Genomic DNA, 22,635 nt, shown 5'->3' with positions numbered 1-22,635 from the left:
CCTGTTAAATATGAGCAAGAAATGTTTAGAAGATGATTTATTGCCAACCGGTAAGCTTAGTGCGAACCACACAAAGGGGGTATTTATTTGCGGTCAACTGCTTTTATGATGGCCATATAACCTTATAGCTCTTGGTTCACTATACTAAATGACAATTACAAACTGTCAAAATATGACTCAAAAAAGGCATCCGCAGCCAGCATAGTAAAATAAAATTTGCCATTAATTCTTTATAATGTTATTGTAGATACTGATCCTACAGTATGTGCACTGTGCCCGCACTGTCTATGATCCTAGGTCACTACAAAATGTTATTATTACTGTTTAGCATATACAGATATTAGACATAGGTAATTAAAATATGTATTATTTTCAACACCTTAAATGACTCTGTGAAGTTTATGCTAGTGGTTTTGTAGAACTAATCTGAACGGTCTAAATACTTATACAATCGAAGTGGAATAGGTACTGCATTAGTAATTTTAATTATTGTTAATATATTTACTATTTTTTATATCGTCGTTTCCAAAAAAAATCGGGGAAATTATATTAACATGAAAGTCATAATCCCATAGCTTTTCATTGATCTATGAAAACCTGAGTTGCTCATCTTGTCCGAAATTTTTTGGAAACGACGATATTTCCTTCCATATATACACAAATACTTTAATTCCGTTATTTTACTGTGACACATATTTCATCAAATCATCAACTACTAGCTTTTGCCCGCGGCTTCGCACGCCTTCAATTCGGCGTAAATGACAAAAAATTGTTATTGTGGGTTATCCATAAGAGATAGACATATACCATCGGGGAGTTTTCTGTAGACCTTTTCAAGGTGTACAATACTTAGTACATTATTTTGATAAATCTCGTAGGGTTCAGCCTGCGTTTGCAATGTAAGAGGAAAAAATGTAATTATTTACGACATCACATTAGAAGTCTTACAAACAGAATTGATGGGAATAATGCTGGGAGCTAGAATCATTGCTGAACGTGAAATCGGCAACAAATCAATACGCATACTTACTGACAGCAAGTCTGCACTACTAGCCCTGGACAGCTGTATGGTTCGATCCGGGCTGGTTTGGGAGTGCAGACAAACGCTAAAGTATGTAACGCAGAGGAATAGTGTGGTACTTTGTTGGATCAAAGGACACAGTGGCAACGAAGGAAACGAGAGGGCAGATGAGATGGCGAAGCGAGCCGCGCGTATGCCCTTCTGGGGACCCGAACCGGCAATCACGCCTTCGGTCGCCCTCTCGAACGAACTCGTAAAGCAATATACCCATAGACGCCATGAGCAGATATGGGCGACGTTGAGCAGCTGTCGGCATAGTAGAGCTTGTATGGCGACACCAGACCGTAAGTTGACAAAATTTTATCTCTCACTTTCAAGGGACAAACTGCGTAAACTGGTAGGATTCCTTACGGGACATTACCAGTTTAACAAACATCTACATACGATAGGGGTAGCAACAGACCCAATCTGTCGTGGATGCAATGAAGAAGAGGAAACAGCTGAGCACATTCTTCGTGAGTGTCCAGCCCTAGCCTCCTACAGGGAATCCATACTAGGGGACATCTGGCCTAGTATGGCAAATATCAGGGAGTTTCCACCCTCTGCATTACTCAAGTACATTCAAGCAGTTGGATGGCTTGACGAGTAGAGGAGCGGGAAAACACCCTGATATGGACTTGGGGAAGGTACAATGGGCCCAAAGGCGAGGCCTAAGTGCCGGCTGGCTACGGTCAGCCCCCATAAATTAAGAATCCAGAATCCAGAATCCATCACATTAGAACCCTCAAAAATAACAGTATTTCTCTACTATATAATAATGGATGTTATTATACATATAAACCTTCCTCTTGAATCACTCTATCTATTAAAAAAAAACCGCATCAAAATCCGTTGCGAAGTTTTAAAGATCTAAGCATACATAGGGACAGACAGCGGAAAGCGACTTTGTTTTATATTATGTAGTGATAGTGATTTGGCACAATAAAATAAAACAAAAAAAGATAGTATTAGATCTCAGGCTGTATACTAGACGTAAACATTTAGTGAGTTTATAGCTTCACACCAGTTTAACTCCCATTATAATTCAATAGGCCGTCACAGCTGAATGTCTTAAACCCGCTAACTGATAACCTATCCGAAACGACCTTTTCTGGTAAAAGCACAGTGCCCTTTGTAAAATTTTACCCAAAGTACTTTAAACATCAAAGCCATGCAATAAATGTTTGCGTCTAGTGTAACACCATCTGAGCTTTATTTTGAATATTCCCGCCACTAATATTAGTTCCAATTCGTAACGTAAGGTGCCGCAGGGGGGCGATTTTTAACTTTGTATTTCTAACCTTTAAAGTTGAGTTGCCGCCACAGGTTGCCGCTCTTGTTTACCTGTACTTTTTTATGTTTGATCTTTGATGTATTAACCGTCTCCACCGAACTACCCCACCACACAATAGCTCTTAATTGTAAGTGTACTGTGGTTCTTAATTTCTGAGTTACCTATATTCGTTACTTTGTTACAGTTAAAGTGTGAAAGACAGTTTAAACTACTCAAAGTATATTTTAACCAGTCTTCAAATAACATATAATGTTGTGGGCAGATAAATATCGACCAAAAGAGCTGTCTTCTCTCGATTATCATAAAGACCAAGCACTCAACTTGAAAAATTTAACAAAAGATGGTGACTTTCCACATCTATTGATCTACGGACCTGTGGGAGCTGGCAAAAAAACCCGCATAATGTGCCTTCTTCGTGAACTCTATGGCCCTGGAATTGATCGTGTAAAAGTGGAAACCATGAACTTCACAACACCCTCAAACAAGAAGATAGACATTAGTACTATAAGTAGTAACTACCACATTGAGCTGAGCCCCTCAGATGTAGGTATCAATGATCGAGTTGTTATTATGGATGTTATTAAGAATGTAGCACAAACACAACAACTCAATGCAAACGCTCAAAGAGAATTTAAAGTTATTTTATTAACAGATGTTGATAATTTAACTAAAGATGCCCAGCATGCTTTACGTAGAACCATGGAAAAGTACATAGCAAACTGTCGAATAATTCTTTGCACAACATCCATTTCACGAGTAATTCCCGCTATTCGATCAAGATGTTTATGTATTAGAGTTCCAGCACCATCTACTGAAGAGATTGTCACAATTTTAACCAACGTTTGTACAAAGGAATCACTTACTTTGCCTGAAGAGATTTCACGTGAAGTTGCAACTAAATGCAATCGAAATTTGAGAAGAGCACTACTGATGTGTGAAGCCTGTAAAGTGGAAAAACAACTTGTACTTCCGAAACAACATGTTGTAGAACCTGATTGGCTACTTTTTATTAAAAATATAGCGCAAAAGATGGTGAAGGAACAAAGTTTAACAACATTAGTGAAGTTGAGGGAAAATTTATATGAGCTGATTGTTTTTGGAATCCCTTCAGAAATTATTTTTTGTGCACTTTTAAAGGAGTTGTTAAAAAATTGTGATTTGGACTTGGCTGCATTAATTGTTGAGCAAGCTGCGTTATATGAGCATCGGCTAGCACAGGGAAATAAAGAAATTTTTCATTTAGAGGCATTTGTGGCAAAGTGCATGTGCCTGTACCAAAACATGATGCAAGAACTTCTTGCTTGTGATTTCTAAGATTGTAAGATGTAACATTTATGAATAAATAGAATATTTACATTAGCATTTTATTTATTTTCTGTTCAAAGTACAAAATTACGAGCTACAGCAATTTGTAATTAAATCAATATAAAATACATTTCAGTAGGAAATGTACCTAATTTTTAACATTGAAGTGTTACCTTTTGACGCTATTTCAAACAAGAACATTCTTTCAAAGATTTATTATATGTATTTCACTTTTACAGAAGTATTGTTGGTTGCATATCATTTTATTCTGAGTATCATAATCTCTTCCACATTCAATTTATTATCTTTGACGCTACCTAATGATTCAGCAGTGGTGTCGAAACATTCTGGACAGGGGTCAATTATCCCCAAATTAATTTTACTATTACACGGAAATTTTTCAGCCCTCTTAGGTTTACTAGAGGGCCCAAATTTTTTTCTACATATATTTCAAAAACACTCTGTATCATAAATTATTGTTATATCGTAATGTGCTGTCGATTCAAACACATGCAATCGTTAGCCAACCTTTTGAAATACCAACAATTTTTTTGACTGGCATTTAAACTTTGACAAGCGCACAAGCAAACATTGTTGAAAGATTACTTTTTGAATTTAAAATGGACAATTCTACTAAAAAATAAACTAGAACTCTCCGGTCAAATGGAGATGGCAATAGTCAAATGCCACCGGGATCTAAACATCAAAGTATTTTTTCGGTATAGTAGGTGTGACGGGCTTGGGAGATTTTTTAAAATTAACTTTTGTTAATTTATTAGATATAAAACTAAAACTTTTGTCGTGGACCTTGTGCCCGACATATAGTGAAAATAGTATTTATTTGTTTGTAGGCTGTTCACAATTAAATGGAAACGGTGGACAAAATTAGAACAACGCCACATTAACAATAGGTTTTTATTAAAAAGTTGGCTGACAACTTTCGGTACCCACTGGTATCATTATCGGAGCCTACAGAAAACAAAAAACGTGAAATTTTTATAATCATACATAGAACTTTTGGACCGGTGAGTTGCTGCTAACAACAAATACCAACGAGTAATAACCAGTGACTACCGAATTACCAAAACCTTGCGTATAGTTCAAATGCTTCAAATAAGCGGGTAACTTTGAGTTAGTGCCCTTTATTGAAAAAATTACAAAATTTAATTTTTACTCATCATTACATTCAAGGCATTTTAGATTTAAAAGTATTTGACAATGTTTTAACTTCAAGTTTTCTCCCAATTTTTCTCCTGAAATCCGAAAAAATACCTTGCACTCAGCAATTTTCGAAAAATTATATTGGGAAGTGTAGAGAGAGATAGAGATGGCGTGGATTTTATTTTACCAAAAATTGGAAGATGTTTTTTTACTTCAACTTTTTCAGTAATGAATAATGATTTTGGAATAAATAATAATCAAAAATTCACAGCTGTTCCATTTTTATTTAAAGTGCAACAAAATATGCATTAGTTATGATAATATATCAGACTAATAGTAAAAGCCTCCTAAACCTCCATAACCGTAGGCAGCAGGATATCCATAACCGTAGCCAAGTCCAGTGTATCCGCTGTAGAGTCCAGAGATAAGTTGTGGAGCAGGCTTGGGACTAGCGAGAGCAAAGGCAACAAGGGCCAAGAATACCAACTGAAACATCAAATGAAAAATATTAAGAGTGAACGATTAACACATACTTAAATTTTTTGATTTGCGTAAAATTTGTAATACAGGGTTATGCTACAGTAAAACGTAGTAGAGAAATAGAGCTAAATATTGTGTAATAATAGATGAAAAATAAAATATGAGATTCGTTTTATACTAAATAAATTATCTATCTCAATGGTAAAACTAGGATCATGATTTGAAGTTATCACAGATTTTTAAAGTAAAATTATTTTGAAGCATTTGATCTAATTTTTTTTTAGATTTCGAAGATTTATTAAACTAATTAAGTACTATTTAAATGCTAGTATAATTTAAAAAAATCTTAATCACTTCATGTATTGCAAAGAGAATAACTAGTCTAATTTATATGTATGTGAAACATTATATAAATACTTTACCATTCAAAGTTTAAATATGTATCATTTTAAAAATATTAGTAGAAAATCTATAGCTAAAGTAATACTATTATCTACATAAACTAATTAAATGTTAACTTACAAGTTTGAACATTTTGCTGGTGTTGTTACTTAACGTTTTAAGTTACTTATGAGTATTGTCGGAGTCCGGCCGAATTTATATACCATACTGGGTGTCTGTGACTGCGTAACCCCACTCTTTAAAAACAAACAATAACAAAACTGAACTTCAAGACAAATGAATAAATAACATGCTTTTAAATCAATAAGAGACCTGTTTTACAAGTCATTGAACACGCTGTAAACTAGTTTTGAAATTTCCTGCTTCTGCTTGTCACACGCCCCCGAAATTTATAAGTAGATAATTATTGTTTTTCATTAAAAGTAAAGAGAAGTTGCTGTTTAAATAATTTTATATTTTATTCATTTTTATAATTGAAAATCCAAAGTTCAAAAGCATATGTTCAAAATCTTCCCATTTATTTAGAAATGGCCCCTAAGAGTCCATTTCATAATGCGTATTATATTTTTAGAGCTTACGGATTTTCGAGAAAACAGTCGAAATGAAAAATAGCTAATATAAAATTGTTGAGGTGGTGGAATTTTCTCTTGTATGAAAGTATAATTTTTTAATTAACGCTAGTAAAAGAACCATTTTTACTTTTCTACGTTTTAATTCATTTTCGTCGAAAAATTCTTTTTCGTAAATCTTGTATGTTTACTTTCCATATTTCAGGGATTTTTCGAAATTGATGCATAATATTTTATACTAAATTTCGCCAGGGTTAAACATTTAGGCTTGTCAGAGCTCCGGAAAACACAATTCTATAATCAGCTCCAAATAATCTAAAGCGAAATTTTTAGTGTCCTTATTAAAGTGTTACAAAATTGAAGTTGAGAGAACTTTTGGATTCTTAACTGACATATGTTTAAAAATTAATGTACACTATATGATTATTTCATGAAATTGACAGAAAACGAAAATGTTATATTTTGTTTCCTTCTATTTTACATACATCGATGTGATAATTTACCAATGATACGTCATAAATACAACGTCCGCAATGTGTGACTTCGTTAGACCACTTACATTTTAGAACAAGGTTGGAAGATGAAACCGGGTATAATAAAATTTGTGTTTCACATTTCGATAAATAACAATTTACATAATGTATAAATTTACTTTAATATTCATATCTACTCGACTTAACGAGATTTCTGTCAATAAATACGTACAATTAATTATTATTCGGAGGCTTATTTCTTACACTTCCTTAATAATAAAGAAAACACACCTCCTAACGTACAAACTTGTGTATAAATCATGCATGAAATAGAAATGATTAAAAGTATACATTAATAGTTTCTTTTAAAGGTCCAAACTGTTTACCTACAGCTGATACGAATCATTATTTCAATGCTAGAATATTTTTTTAGCTTTTGCGTAAGATCCTCTGAACTGCCCTGACTTGAACCCTAATGCATTATAGCACTAGTTTTTGTGGAGGATACCCTTCTTATTCTTATATACTACGAAGTTATGGATATTTGTATTCAATTTCTGTAATCGATTTTAAATTGACAACTGCACATTAGTACGTACAATATACAAAAGTTACTGTTCATACCATTTTAGTGCCCACAAACGATGTTATTCGTTTATTGTCTTAATAAAGGTAACTACATTTAGTTACACATAAAAGACAGGTAGACGAGATGACAACAGACGAAAGTTTCCAGAAAACATATTTTTGGAATTTTCTGTCAACCAATCACCAAAACTGATTTGTGTAATTATAGGGATTGAGTTTAGTAAGTAGTTAATTTTAAATTTTTTTTGGCTTCTATGGTCAGAGTTTAGAATATATGTAACAACTATGTAGTGGTCTTCAGACAGTTATCTCTGTTGGTCGTCCTGCTATGGACAACCCTATTTATATAGACGAATGAGTCTTCAGTAAACACTTTGGGTATAAATGAGTATACTTAATCTTAACGAGAAATAATAATGCAATGTCACACATTTTGCTTAACAAATTTTATTTAAAAATTGTTATAAACACATATTTAAATATATCCATATCCTAAACCATAAGCGTATGGAGCATATCCCAACGAAGAATATCCCAAAGAAGAATAGCCTCCATAAAGAGCACCTCCCAAATATTGGGGTTGGGCTTTAGGAGCAGCCAGAGCAAGAGCTACGAGAGCCAAGAACAGGGCCTGAAATAATACATTATTTTATGATTCTGTTGAAGTTGTTTTAATTTTAAACTTACAAATTTGAACATGTTGAATTGTGTAAACTCAGTGGTAAACAATGATGACTTTGATGATATTTTCCATATTTATAGTAAACGTTTGGAGGGGTTGTTCTTAAATTGAAGGTGTACAAATTTAACCAGATCCACTTTTACAAAACTTTAATTAACATACATTACCTTGTTTATTAACTTGAAACAAACTATTTATTTTAATGGAATGATTCACGAGGTTGACATTATGATTACGAATAAATATAAATAATAATCAATATTGATAAATATTTACCATGATTTAAAAAAATATATTATTCAATTTTCGGTACCAGTAGCATGTATTTATTAACACGTATTTTATATTGTTGTTATGTATAAATATATCAATTAATTCGTCAAGATTTAAACAATAATAACCTTGCAAAGATTTTATTTATTGTATTTAAATTTATTTGTTTTAAGACCAGATGGTATGAAAGCAAGATCCAGTTTTTTTTTTGGTTGTGTTCTTACGGATTTTAAAAGAACTTCCTGGTGAGTTATAGCTGGCACACCCCCAGAAAGTCATTATAAATAGCGTAGAACCTAATTTGGACGTCAGTGTTTACCACAGATTAAACCAATACACTATTTCAAAATGTTCAAACTTGTAAGTTAAGAATTTATTTCATTTAGGTTTACCTTTGAAAACTGAACTTTCTTTTCCAGTTCGTCTTTTTGGCTCTTGTAGCTCTCGCTTTGGCTGCGCCTAGACCGGAACCCCAAATTCTGGGAACTAGTCTGTATGGAGGTTACGCAGGAATCGCCGGTTACACTGGTTTAGGATATGCCCCATACTCCTATGGATTAGGCTACATCTAATTGTTACGAAAATATAAATAAAATTTAAATAGCAAATAGTACATGATTTTTATTTTATGGATCTTCTAAAAAAAGTTTAAGAGTTATTTTATTCTCTTTTATATATATACAAAACTGATATTATAAAGATGTATACGAAACCAATGATCTTTGAATTATTTTGTATAAACTATTTCTAAAGATAAATTCATCTTCTTTGTTGTTATATGTAATGTACCGAAACCTAAAATATCTGTAGGTATTTTCTTCAAAATTATTTTACTTTGATGAAGAAGATGAGGAGTTAATTAAATGAGTAGCTCTTATTAAGTTATTTACATATTTTTAAATATATATAGAAAAAGTTAAGATAGTTATGGAATGAGAAAAATATTTGGATCAAAATAATCACACAGGCAGTCAATTAGTCGGTCAACAGGTGCAATTCTGTAAAAACTTGTTTAATGTATATACATAGTAACTAGTTATATTCGTAAATCTGGTTAGCTGCTTATTTTTAATAACCTTTAAATTTTAACACATTTTGATATGAATTGTATCGTATAACTTAACTGGCTTGTTAAATTAATAATAAATCAGGCCCTGACCAACAGTTTAACTTTAGATCAGTGTGTAACCAAGCGATTGACCACAGTCGACATAAGTCAGTTGATGGTCGGGCGGCATAACTAATCTATAAAGTTATTAAATATAATTTGAGCTAATTATGTCTAGATAGCGAGATTTGTTGAGTTACATTTTGGTCGCAAACCTTTAATTTAACCAACCAATGGATGGAAACAGCTACTTCTCCGAAAAGAACCCCATCGGACGCTGAATTATACGTGCTATCACTGGTCACACCATGACCATGTGTACGAGAAACAGCTCCTCCATTTACTTGGCGATCGTAAGCTAACGAAGAAGAGTATGAAAAAACAGGTATCCGTTTCCGTCTGTCTGTCTCCCGTCTGTCCAGATTATTAGGTATTAGACAGATAATCTCCGAAACTTCCAGACCGATTGTTGTCAAATTTTATATGCATTCTAGGGGTATAACGCTAACCAAAATTTGTTTCGTCCTCACCAACGTCAGCTCGAAAATCTGCAATAACAATATATTTTACAATTTAAATTTTGCAAAATCGAATGCTTTGAAATCTTGCAAAAGTTCTAACTTTATAAGACAGATGGTAAATCGTTAATCAAAATTTATTCCTTTATGGCCTTCCCAAAAAATGATGACGCCAATTAACAATGTTGCCAAAATGCATAATATTAAATGAAAATAGTTGGCCTTCTTTGTGTTGCTAAGGCAATTATAGAATATTTATTTATTTAAAAACGTCAACGTTGTTTTAATACGCGCTAATTTTCATTAAATTTTATTAATAAACGAAAATTTCAAAAACTAAGAATAAGATTCCGAAAACATTTACTGTTAATGATAATGATGAACACTGCATTAGTTTCCTTGGATTATTTAGGAAATATTTGACCATTAGAAACAAATGTAGCACAGATTTGAAGAGATTTTTCTTAAGACCTGAGAAGGGAAGATGTGTGAAACAACCGGTAGGACAACTATCAGAGTGATCAGATGGACACTCCGTTAGTGAAGTTAAATCAATGTTTTACTTATAAAAAATAATTTCAAAAACATATTTTGTTAATTTTCATAAAAAAAAAATGGTAAAATTAAACGATGTTGCTGTATTGAATCTTGTCATTTCACTTATTCGCTAATGGGATATGTATCCACTCACTTCCCTAAGGAGGTAATTGACACAGACTATTCCTTGAGTTACTAGAATTACTAGTTACTAGATTAGTAAATTGAACTTACTTTCATCAAATGTGGCTTGATAAAAGCTACTTACGAGAGTAAGTTGAGTTTTCACTCTAGACAAATCAAAAAACCAAAATTGTATAATAACGTTTTACAATTAAGTACAGAGAACATCTGATCTGATCTGATCTTGTGATCTTATTAGAGGAATTAATGTTGAGAACAAAAAGAGAAATTAACGACATAAACAATAATGCAGAGATATTGAGGCATGTGATCGATGGAGTTAAACAAAGAATGTACAACAAAATGGACAATATTTTCAGCATTTATTGTAAATTAATTTAATTTATTTAATAAAATTCATTAATTTTGTATCAATTTTTCTTGTGACTTCACACTTATTTTATTAAAAATCTGTCACCTGTCATTTTTTAACATTTGTCAGAGTAGATTAATCGCTAACATGTTAAATCCTTTCTATGGATAACTCGATTACAAATTATGTTGTTTGTCTGATACTGCATAAGTAAGGAGATGCAGTTTTAGGTCAGGCGCCTCCCACCACTTTCCGTCAGCAGCGTCCGCTGTTAAACTACTGATATGTATGTTAAATCTTGCATTTCGCCGTGCGACACTGGCGTGGCAATGATAATGAGGAGTGGGAGTTATAACCGCGTCCTTGAACTATTTTTGCATCTCTCTATTCATAAGGCACTGATTATTTACAAAACTCCTTAATTTTATTAAGTGGCATAAATCGATATTAATGGTTAAAGATGATTTTCGTATCATTTACAGTTCTTTAAATTATTCGCAATTTTTTTCTTTTTTTTTATTTCGTTATGAAGAAATTGTTTTACTCATAACTATAGTAGTGATTTTTATAACATTTCTGTTATGATGTACGAGTATGTAACAGTTCTCTCTAACAAAACCCTAAAAAATATAAATATTGTAATATTTTTGTCAATTTGGAATTCTTATACGCCCAAAATTTTGGAAATTTATAGTATGACCTTAAAATGATAAAATATTTCCGACTGTAAATTTGTAAAATAAACATAGTTTCCAGCTTAATTTTTTCACAGCAAAGCGACGTTAAAAGATTATTTTACTATGTACTTATACGTAATTAACAAACATGTTTTTTGATAACGTGCTACTGTTCTGCGCCTTAAGTTTAATGCCCCCTCTGACCATAGGAACGCGGTAAGTGCATACATTTTAACAAATTACGTTTATACCTCATCCAACATGAAAATCTAAGTGCAGTAATTTGATGTTTTTACACCTGTCGACGATTTGATGTAATGAGCCAAATCCAAAAATATTGTAACTTAGATCTTGTATTTGTTGTTTCAAACTAGGCAGACTCACCTCACATGGTCTCAAGCGACGTTTGACACGGTTCTAACAAAAACAGACCAGGTGTTGTATCCCGCACCCCTTTAAGGAACAACTAGTTCGAACAGGTCTGAACCGTTGGCACAACTACGAGATTGTTACTAATTTAACTTCGTAATTTCACTCTGAGGTCAATAGTACTAGTAAGGATACAATTATTTTTCCACTAACGAGTTTAATCAAAGAATAATGTAATATCTGTCCACAAAAATTAAAATGCCAGTAATTACAGACCAGTAGTTTTTTTAGAAATTTTCAAAAAAGATTTATTCCGTTAAAATAAATTAATAAGTGACATTTTTACGAACAGTTAGCGTGAATTAAGGCTGTAATATTAGAATATAGTTATAAGTCATAGTAAAATTTGTGAACTGCATAAAGTATGTTTACAAAAAGGCCTTAGAGCGTAGGTAAATTTTTGAATTTGGAAAAGATTTTTATTGGGTTTGCCACAAGGAATTAATACAGAAATGCATTTTTTTTAATTTAAGTAAAACCAGCTGTAAAATTTTATCTTGAAATGAACGAAAAGGTTTCAAGTTGTACAATTTAAAGAAAATGAAAGTAATTAACTCTCGTGAAAGACTGGACAACCGCAGGTTTCTGTTCTAAAAGTGATTAGAGCAATACTAAAATTTGCAGAAGTGATCTTGGGAGACTAAGAATTATCATAGTTAAGAATTATCATAATCGTTTAAGTTACGGATTTTTTGTATGCATATAGAAATGATATTGTTAGATGAATCAGTTTGGTAATTTTAGTTTTTCCAGAAATGCTAGATTCACGAAATAAAAATACTTATTTGGTACTTAATAAATTTTATTCATAGTATCATTTATAATAGTTAGAAGTATCCCAGTCCATAAGAATATGGAGCATATCCTAAGCCAGTGTAACCGGCGTATCCGGCGTAGCCCCCATAAAGACTAGTAGCCAAAATTTGTGGTTCGGGCCTGGGAGCAGCCAAAGCGATAGCTACAAGGGCTAGGAAAACAAACTAGAAGAAAAAAATATTTGAATTCAACATTAAACTAGAAATAAACTCTTATTAACTTACGAGCTTGAACATTTTGAAGTGGTTGATTCGTGGTTATCACTGACTTCGAAATTGCTTGATGCGTTATTTATATTGCCTTTTTGGGGGTGTGTCTCTGGCTACAACTTATATATTGTCAGGAAGTTCTTTTAAATCCATGTGCGCAAAACCACTTTAAAAAACTGGATCTTGCTGCAATTAACATATACACTATCTGGAATTACGACAAATAAATTGAAACAAAATCGTTACAAGGTTAATATTTATCATTGTTTATAAGTTACAGAAAAAATAAAAATATATATATATATATATATATAACAAAAGGTGTTTTAAACTGTAGATAATTAGCTGCACATTATTGTCTTTCGAACGGTATCCTAACCAGATTTTACCTGATATTATGTATATTTATTCTACAAGCAGAAGGCTAAATTTATGAAACATTTCATTTAAATAAAAATTTGTTTCAGATCAATAAACAAGTTGTATGTATGTTAATTAAATTTCTGTAAATTAAAATATAAATTTTGCAGGAACTACCGATTCCCGACTTGCAAAACACACCTCCAAAATTTTACTATAAATGTAGGAACAGTTGTCGAAGTAATCAGTATTCGCTACTGACTTCACACCCGTTCAACATGTTCAAACTTGTAAGTTTGAGTTTTTAAATAAGAAGAATGTATGACTAAAGTAATGTTTATTATATTTCAGTTCGTTTTCTTGGCACTCGTAGCTTTTGCTTTAGCTGTCCCTAAAGCTCAACCTCAGTACTTGGGAGCTGGTCTTTATGGAGGTTATTCTTCTCTGGGATACTCTTCTTTGGGATATGCTCCATATGCTGGTTATGGTTTAGGATATGGATATGGATACATTTAAATTTATAGTGATAACAAAGTTTTAGAAGAAATAAAATCTTTTAAACAATATTAATGCTTAATTATTATTTATAGAAGTTCCTGAGCGTAAGCTAGGGAAATGTTGTAATAGAGTCCATTCGGCAAATGGTCACTTTCATGTTTCCGCGACGTTTCGTAATCCCCAGGGTATAAAAATATGGTCTAAATTTATTGAGCAGAACTTTCCGTGACCGCAGACAAACAGACAGACGGACAGACAGACGGAAAAGGGAGACCTATTTCTTCGTACTCTAGGGGCCATGAAAGGTCGAGAAAACGTAAAAGTAGAGAGTCGGTCGGCGGACTCGATTACAATACTTCCTTCGCTTACGCTCGTAAAGTAATAAATTCTAAAATAAAGATATCCAGGTTTTAAGTGAGTGTTTCGCAACAATATTTTTTGTTGAAGTCATCGACATTTTAGCAATACTAATAATAACAGTAGTGCATTCTCAAATCTTTGAGAAAATGAGATAAGCTGTTCTTTATTTGATCAATAAAACAAAGTGCTTTATTCATTATCAAAGTTGTTTAGACAGAACTTCCTCTGGCCCCTGAAACATAAGCGAACAAATCGAGGGTAGAGAACGAAAAACTAGTTTTATATTCAGTACCATCCCAACACAATCAATTTGGCCTCCCCTACAGACCCCAAGCAACTGTTCCTAGTTATTTGAGTCTCCTTGTTATTATTAGTGTTTTACTTTGTGGACAAACCTTCCTGAGCAAAAACTCAACATGGATTCATAAACAACAAGTGCAGGAGAATGTTATTTTATAAAATTTAAATAACAATTACCTACTATTGTAAACTTTGGAGATGCCGGTATCCCATTGTTGATGGAGGTGATTATAGGAATTTTGGTTAGCTCTTTACCATCTACAGGATATTTACATGTATGTAAAATTTGACACAATCGGCCTGGTTGTTTCCAAGATTGTTTGTCTATTAAAGACTGAAACAAACAAATACACAGACGGAAGCTGGAGACCTATTTTTTCGTACAAATAAATTTTAATAAACGTTTTTCCAACACATAAAAGTTTTATTTGCCACTATTTGGGGCAGACTACATGAACATTTTTCCGCGTTAAACGTAAAAGATCTTCATATACATATTTTGATATTTCCCACGTCTTATCCTTATGAGACCAGATATCATGGAGTAGCTGCTTTAAAGACAAAATACAGGACTCGACTTAATATATTTAGTTCTTGTTCTTACGAAGTTTTTGAAATGGATCTTTGACCTACTAGGACTTTGCCATTAAGTTTTCGTCGGTTATAAAAGACCTCATAAACTTTTTAGCTTTTCAGTAATAACAAATAAAACTTTGAAGTATTGGAAAAAATTAATCAAAATTTATCTATTTTCTGCCTAAAAACTTGATGTATCTAAAATGTGCAAAACAGTCTGAGTCTATAGTTGTGATTTATTTATGTATTTCTATTGTATTGAATTGCTTTTAAAGGTGATTAAAAAATTATGAATGGAGCAACTTGTTTTATTAATTAAATCAAGAACGGTTCATCTCATTTTCTTAAAAATTTGGGAATACAATACTGCTATTGTTAAAATTGTTAAAATGTCGGTGACGTCATCACAAAATATTGTTGCCAAAAATTCACTTGAAATCTATGATTTAATGGTCCACACATATCTTTATTTTAGCTTTTCATACAAAAAAAAAACTCGAAAAATAAAATTTTATCGTTTTTATAAAAAACTGAATTTGTTTAATTGTACTTAAAGGGTGAAGAAATCTATGAAAATCATGAAACCATTCGCTGTATGGACCCTACAATATTTCAATAGACGCTCGGAAACTATAAATAGGCACTAATATTATTTAAAATATTTTATTTCTTGTAAAAATTTGTTATCACTACAAATTTAAATATATCCATATCCATATCCTAAACCATAACCAGCATATGGAGCATATCCCAAAGAAGAGTATCCCAAAGAAGAATAACCTCCATAAAGACCAGCGCCCAAGTACTGAGGTTGGGCTTTCGGGACAGCTAAAGCAAAAGCTACGAGAGCCAAGAAAACGAACTGAAATAAATAAACATTATTTTAGTTATACGTTCTTATTATTTGAAAACTCGAACTTACAAGTTTGAACATGTTGAACGGGTTGAAGTCAGTAGCGAATACTGATTACTTCGACAACTGTTCCTACATTTATAGTAAAATTTTGGAGGTGTGTTTTGTAAGTCGCGAATCAGTAATTCCTGCAAAATTTATATATGTACATATAAAATTTAATTTACAAAAATTTAATTAACATACATACACCTTGTTTATTGATCTGAAACAAATTTTTATTTAAATGAAATGATTCATAAATTTAACCTTCTGCATAAATAATAAATACCTATACATAACAACAGGTAATATCTAGTTAGTATATCATTGGAAGGACAATAATGTGTAGCTAATTATGTACAGTTTAAAACACCTTTTGTTATATACATATTTTTTGTTATTTTTTCCGTAACTTATAAACAATGATAAATATTAACCTTGTAACGATTTTGTTTCAATTTATTTGTTGTAATTCCAGATTGTGTATATGTTAATCGCAGCAAGATCCAGTTTTTTAAAGTGGTTTTGCGCACATGGATTTAAAAGAACTTCCTGACACAATATATAAGTTGTAGTCAGACACACCCCCGAAAAGGCAATATAAATAACGCATCAAGCAATTTCGAAGTCAGTGATAACCACATATCAACTACTTCAAAATGTTCAAGCTCGTAAGTTAAGAGTCTATTTCTAGTTTAATGTTGAATTCAAATATTGTTTTCTTCTAGTTTGTTTTCCTAGCCCTTGTAGCTATCGCTTTGGCTGTTCCCAGGCCCGAACCACAAGTTTTAGCTACTAACCTTTATGGAGGCTACGCCGGATACGCCGGTTACACAGGCTTAGGATATGCTCCATTTTCTTATGGACTGGGATACTTCTAACTGTGTTGATACTATGAATAAAATTTATTAAATACTAAATAAGTATTTTCATTTTCTGGAAAAACTAACAATAATGTTTATTAGCTACGTAATATGGGGCAATACCGTGGTTCTACACAAAAAGTCCGTAACTAACCGATTATAACAACGATTAGTTTCGTATAAATACTGTTTCTGAAAATTTAATTATTGTCCTGCAGGCTCATTAATCCTGTTTAAATTGAGAACTGGCTGTTTTGTTAATAAAATAATAAATGATAGTGGGCAGAAACTTGCAATTGTTCAGTGGTTGGCGACAGCTATTTTCACATTCATTTCCTTTAAAATTTTCAATTTAAAACCTGTTCACCCATCGTGAGATAAAATCTTATAGCTGATATTTTTTGAATCATGAAAGTTTCCTAATTTGTATTAATTCCTAACAGCCAACGTAGTAAAGATTTTTTACAATTGCAAAAATTTAGATAGGCTGTAATGCCCCTTTCTTAAACTTAACTACTTTGATGCAGTTTATAAATTTTGTTATGATTTATATTGTATTGAGACCTTTTTTAAATCCACCTTGACTGTTCGTAAATATGTCAATACTTTCCACTTATTTACTGTGGTGGAGTACTTCCTTTTTTAAAATTTCTAAAAAAAGGTCTCTAATTACTGTCATCTTTATTCTTATGAACAGGGATTATAACAGCTGCACTTGTAAAGACAGTTAGGGAAGTTCAAAGTTCGAATGCATTCTTTTATTATGGTTAGACTCGTTAGTGGAAAATTAATTGGATCCTTAGTAATAATATTGACGTTGAAGTGAATTTACCACAGTTCAGTAAATTAGTAACAAACACCTAGCTGCACCAAGGGCTCAGAATTATTATAGTTAGTTGCTCCTTAAAGGGCTGCGGCATATGGCACCTGGTCTATTTTTGTTAGAACCGTGTGTCAAACGTCTTCTGAGTCATGTAAGAGGCAACAAATACAAGCTCTAATTTACAGTCTCCTTGAGGATTTATTATACCGCGTGCTGTTGAATTCGAGTTAACAAGCTGCGACAAATGTAATTAATATTTTGATCAATACGTCAAAACCCTGGCAGGCACAATAGTAGATTGTTTTATTAGGATTAAAAGTGCCATTTTTTGCGACGAGCAAATTTTGCATTTGCGAGGCGGAGCGAAGCGAAGCCGAGCGGATGCAAAATTGCGAGTCAAAAACTGACTTTTAATCCGAATGAAACATACTACTTTTTCGCCAGCCAAAAAGTAAATCTCAAAAATACAAAATATTGATAACAATAATATCGAGCAGAAATGAATCAATCTGCAAAGTAGTCTGGTATCCACGTCGTCAAGGCTTTTTTTGTTTGCTTACATACCATTGTTTTGTGAAAACGTTTGCAGTGTTAATAATGAATCCTGAAGAAGAGTTACCTCCCGATGTGCTAGAAGAAGCACAAAACGTGGTACTGAACTTGTTACCAACAAAATCGCGCGAAGTGTATGAGTGCGCGTATACCCGCTTCATCAAATGGTGCGAAGGGAAAAAGATTCAAACTTATTCTGAGAACGTCCTATTGGTATATTTTTCCGAATTGGCTACAAAAATGAAGTCATCCACACTGTGGTCGCAGTATTCCATGGTGAAAGCAACTTTAAATATAAAAAATGGCATAGAAATCGGAAAGTATTCAAAATTAAAAGCGTTTATAAAGAAACAAGGAGAAGGATACGTTCCAAAGAAATCAAGGGTTTTAACTAATGAACAAATAGAAGTTTTCTTAGACACGGCTCCGGATTTCAAATTCCTGATGATGAAAGTATGTTTATAACCTAATGAAGAGCTTATATTTATTTTACGAATTTTTTTCAGATTGTTGTAATCTTTGGCGTTAGCGGAGCTTGTCGGTGTCACGAACTATTACAAATAAAAACTGAAGATATTGAAAATATTAAAGCAGGTTTATTGGTAAAAATTCCTGATACCAAAACGAAAAAACCCAGATCATTTACGGTTATGGGGGAAAAGTATTTGAAATTTTACGAAAAGTATGTAGCGCTTCGTCCAAAAATGTTTAATGAAGGTCGGTTTTTTATTAAATATGTCGACGGAATGTGCCATCGACAAGTAGTTGGCATTCATAAAATTAGTGGTGTAGCCCAAGAAGTAGCCAAATATTTAAAGCTAGAAAACTTTAAAGAATACAGCGGACATTGCCTACGTCGGACTTCTGCCACGCTTTTTGTGGATTCTGGCGGTGATATTACGTCCCTCAAGAGGCACGGTGGGTGGAAATCTGACAGTGTAGCCGAAGGTTACATAGAAGAGTCTCTTAAACACAAAAAAGATGTAGCAAAAAAAATTTTTCGTTTGGAAGAACCAGGTACAAGTAGTGAAACCACAAGTAAAATACATGAAGACGCAACGAATAGGAATGTGAGCGAAGTAAACCTAGAAGAATCAGGTACAAGTAGTGGAACTACGAATAGAATGATCACACGTGAAGACGGAATAAGTAGGAATGTGGGAGCAGTAAACCTGAATTTTGACACTGTGACCAACCAGACAGCAGGAGCGGTAGAAGTGTTAGCGCAAAATATTATTACTGACCGCATGAAAAATGATAATAGTGACGGAAAATCTTTAATCCAAATCAATCGCAGTTGTTCTTATTGTACATTCAATATTAATTTTAAAATTTAAATAATTAATAACAATGTAAGTTAATAATAAAATTGGAAAATATTAATAGCATTTCATTCTCAAAATAAAACAATTGAAAACTTTTTAAGGCTAGGATTAAAAAAAAAAATTAATGCTAGGATTAAAAAGGCAAAAATGACGTTGTTACTTTAGTAACGCAACTTTTTTTTACTCTCACAAAAACGTCAAGTTTTCCGTCCAAAATTGACGTTAAAAGTGACATCTTTTAAGACGGCTGGCGAAAAATATATTTTTTAGAATTTTTATTCCTTCATTAACGGGAATTTTAATTTAGTAAAAGAGGTGAATATGTAATGGTTAAGTACAACCCAAAAATAAAAATAACATATTTAGGATAATATGGAAAGGAAAAATAAAAAATGAAACTGAAGATGTAAAACCTTGCAGTATGTCTTGAAGTGGCGAAATTATACACCACTATTCGTGCTAATGGAGATAAGAATCCATAATTTGTACTATGGAGCTAGGGCCGATTGCTTTTGAGAAATCGACCGGAAGTGTTAAGACCATCATATAAACGTAATAAGTCCTTGCAATCAATAATGCCATTAAATAACTATCAGACTATCACAGTTTACACATTAAAAATTCTTTGACTGAGTAGAAACCTCTATCGATCAGCAGAATTGCAGTTATAGTTTTGTCAAACCCTCTGTCAGTTTTCTTTTCTTATTTCCTTTGAAAGACGGTTGTACATTTTACGTACAAATCAACGAATTGTTGGGTAGATCGCCTGCGGTGTATTGGAATTCCCAAGGCATCTCTATTTCTAATGTTAGATTCATGGGTGTCCCCATTATTTTTTACCCGAGATTCTCTGACTTAAACCACATATACTTCTGACTATTTTTTCTGGAGTCTAAATATTCTGAATATTTCGGATCGTTGTCCACAGAATACCATAGGTGAGATGCTTGTGGACTCTTGCACAATATGCAGTTTACGCTATCAGATTTGTTCCTATTTGTCTCATGCGTAAGAGGAAGATGGCTGTGGATATTTTCTTGCAGATATATTCGATGTTCATTGCTCATTTGAGTCTTGTATCCAGAAGAATGCTAAGGAACTTTGCGGATTTGTGCTCGGCTGTATGCTAGAAGGTAACCACGTACTGATGCTATTTATACTTCTTCTGTTTTTTTTTCTTTTACTTCCTCTATTGTTTTATCTCGGTTGAGTAGGTTTACTTTAGGTCATTTATATATATATATATATATATATATATACGTATCCAACCGTCGTTACCAAACCCATCATATTAAACAGACGTTACCAAGCCCGGCTGTTTTTCCGAGTATAATATAATAAATTTAATGGTTTTTGCAATAACAAACTTAAAAAAAAGTAGAGGGGTAAAATTATTCCTTGAAAAAAGTTAACACCATATTCATCCAACGTTACCAGACCCACTATGTCCAACAGCTTTCTCAGTCCCATTTCAGTATAAATAACACAGTAAACCGACGTTATCAATCCCGACACTGTTGCCACATTAAATTTATGAAAAATCGCTTCACATTGTATTGATCTGTAAAATTTCTTGTGTATCTTGAAAGTTGGATTTACAACCAGTGATGGATATGCAAAAGTGTCACAAAAGAAAATAAGGAAAACCAAAAATATATCTTATCTGCCTGTCTTTTTGACGCCATGAGTGCCATGACAAACGGATAACTCATTAATAAAATTAACACCAAGGCGATTTTTTTATTAACAGATATGCAAGTTTGATAGACATTAGTAACATTTTCTTTTTACTAGTTGTACATGTCTATCGAGTTAGCTCAACCAAAATTTGGATACCTATTCCCACCTAAAATTTCAAGAAAATTTATAAAATAACATAATTTTACACTTGCGATTTTGAATGCAATTTTTATTTGACCTTAGGCTTACAAATTTGTAAAAAAAAATGTTAGCACAAAAATTTTCTAGTTTATTTCATAAAGTTTTTAAATGATATCTAAGCTTTTCTTACACATAACATAAATCACAAATTAAGATTTTTTAATATTAAAATCCTAAAAAAATCGAAATTTTTACCACAAAATGGTACAATATGTGTTAGAAACTTTAAGATTGATTTAGAGATCTAAAATTGCATATTCTTTAAGAGTAACTTTAATATTTCAAATTATTAATTAAAAAATTTAAGAACGCTAAACTAGTAATAAAAAGACCCTCTTCAAAAGAGTTACAATGCTCCATAGCAATTATTTAATCAATACTTGTTAATAAGGGCGATTAATGATTGCCTATTAACAAACGAGTTGGTTGCAATACTTCTCCGGTGATTGCAATTTCATACACGAAACTGCTAAAAATCAGTTCCAAATTTCATGATATTTATAACATTTAAATAAAAAATTTCACATCAAGTGCGCGGGGGTATATCTGATTGCTGTATTAACCCATTAATATATAAATCGATTATTAATAGCCGTAATTAATGAATGATTTCGAGACAGAATCACCAAAAAATGTTTTTAAGCCTAGCTGGCAGCTTTAGAAGCACAACAAAATGCTCTATAATTTTATGCAATTTTAAGCTTGTCTCTGTCTATATTGTTACATAGAAAAACATAATTTCATGAATTATCGGTAATCTTAGTGTCAAAACTCAATGCATAAAACGTTTGCAAATTTACAGGCCCTCGAAGGATCTCGATCCCTTAATAATACTTAGCGTGGCAAACGCTACAATGAAATTAGTACATGTGAAGTCCATGTGTCATTTTTAGTTTTCGTGTACATATTTTGTCTGAACCATATGAATTCTGCAAAATAATCCTTATGCTTGCTGAGACACATTTTAAGACTTTCATCTTTCTCTAGATTGTCTGTCATCTAAGTATACCGGGTGTCCCACGTAACACTTTCGGGCACAATAACTCAGGTATTTTTGAACGGATTGTTATGAAATTTGAAATGTAGGTATTTTGATAGATGGGGATTAATATGAACCGGTGAGAA

The 22,635-nt window shown here is 32.5% G+C and overlaps 2 protein-coding genes and 7 long non-coding RNA genes across 13 annotated transcripts; 5 read left to right on the top strand and 4 right to left on the bottom strand.

Annotated features, from left to right (window-relative positions):
• The first annotated feature begins 2,362 nt into the window (after positions 1-2,362).
• LOC135123156 (replication factor C subunit 3-like) lies at positions 2,363-3,708 on the top strand. Its single transcript, XM_064047653.1, has 2 exons — positions 2,363-2,481; positions 2,539-3,708. The coding sequence occupies exon 2, from the start codon at positions 2,604-2,606 to the stop codon at positions 3,666-3,668; it is 1,065 nt and encodes a 354-aa protein (XP_063903723.1). The 5' UTR covers positions 2,363-2,481; positions 2,539-2,603; the 3' UTR covers positions 3,669-3,708.
• Positions 3,709-5,084: 1,376 nt separating this feature from the next.
• Positions 5,085-6,014, bottom strand: LOC135123155 (uncharacterized). The gene is made up of 2 exons (XR_010279567.1): positions 5,823-6,014; positions 5,085-5,306 (listed from the first exon to the last, which is right to left on the bottom strand). It is a non-coding gene; the product is annotated as an uncharacterized LOC135123155 (long non-coding RNA).
• Positions 6,015-7,762: 1,748 nt separating this feature from the next.
• Positions 7,763-8,252, bottom strand: LOC135123154 (uncharacterized). 3 transcript variants are annotated; one of them, XR_010279566.1, is made up of 3 exons: positions 8,182-8,196; positions 8,020-8,115; positions 7,763-7,963 (listed from the first exon to the last, which is right to left on the bottom strand). It is a non-coding gene; the product is annotated as an uncharacterized LOC135123154 (long non-coding RNA). The 3 variants fall into 3 exon arrangements; XR_010279565.1 differs by having other exon boundaries at positions 8,177-8,191; XR_010279564.1 differs by having other exon boundaries at positions 8,020-8,252.
• Positions 8,253-8,450: 198 nt separating this feature from the next.
• LOC135123153 (uncharacterized) lies at positions 8,451-8,897 on the top strand. The gene is made up of 2 exons (XR_010279563.1): positions 8,451-8,647; positions 8,707-8,897. It is a non-coding gene; the product is annotated as an uncharacterized LOC135123153 (long non-coding RNA).
• Positions 8,898-12,833: 3,936 nt separating this feature from the next.
• LOC135123152 (uncharacterized) lies at positions 12,834-13,310 on the bottom strand. Its single transcript, XR_010279562.1, has 2 exons — positions 13,093-13,310; positions 12,834-13,032 (listed from the first exon to the last, which is right to left on the bottom strand). It is a non-coding gene; the product is annotated as an uncharacterized LOC135123152 (long non-coding RNA).
• A 1-nt stretch (position 13,311) lies between these two features.
• Positions 13,312-14,003, top strand: LOC135123151 (uncharacterized). Of its 3 annotated transcripts, none has more exons than XR_010279561.1 (3): positions 13,312-13,326; positions 13,608-13,727; positions 13,789-14,003. It is a non-coding gene; the product is annotated as an uncharacterized LOC135123151 (long non-coding RNA). The 3 variants fall into 3 exon arrangements; XR_010279559.1 differs by lacking the exon at positions 13,312-13,326 and adding an exon at positions 13,542-13,556; XR_010279560.1 differs by lacking the exon at positions 13,312-13,326 and adding an exon at positions 13,545-13,559.
• Positions 14,004-15,818: 1,815 nt separating this feature from the next.
• LOC135123150 (uncharacterized) lies at positions 15,819-16,285 on the bottom strand. Its single transcript, XR_010279558.1, has 3 exons — positions 16,271-16,285; positions 16,094-16,212; positions 15,819-16,033 (listed from the first exon to the last, which is right to left on the bottom strand). It is a non-coding gene; the product is annotated as an uncharacterized LOC135123150 (long non-coding RNA).
• Positions 16,286-16,519: 234 nt separating this feature from the next.
• LOC135123149 (uncharacterized) lies at positions 16,520-16,989 on the top strand. The gene is made up of 2 exons (XR_010279557.1): positions 16,520-16,737; positions 16,795-16,989. It is a non-coding gene; the product is annotated as an uncharacterized LOC135123149 (long non-coding RNA).
• A 1,061-nt stretch (positions 16,990-18,050) lies between these two features.
• On the top strand, positions 18,051-19,687 carry LOC135123148 (uncharacterized). The gene is made up of 2 exons (XM_064047651.1): positions 18,051-18,757; positions 18,811-19,687. Exons 1-2 carry the CDS (start codon positions 18,350-18,352, stop codon positions 19,639-19,641), a joined length of 1,239 nt encoding a protein of 412 aa, XP_063903721.1. The 5' UTR covers positions 18,051-18,349; the 3' UTR covers positions 19,642-19,687.
• Positions 19,688-22,635: the final 2,948 nt, after the last annotated feature.

Source organism: Zophobas morio, unplaced genomic scaffold (genome assembly GCF_036711695.1).
Source record: "Zophobas morio isolate AGI-343-1 ecotype UQ-CSIRO unplaced genomic scaffold, CSIRO_AGI_Zmor_V1 ptg000006l, whole genome shotgun sequence".
Classification (NCBI taxonomy): domain Eukaryota; kingdom Metazoa; phylum Arthropoda; class Insecta; order Coleoptera; family Tenebrionidae; genus Zophobas; species Zophobas morio.
The sequence above is the reverse complement of the archived record's forward strand: the minus strand, read 5'-3'. Positions and strand labels throughout refer to the sequence as shown.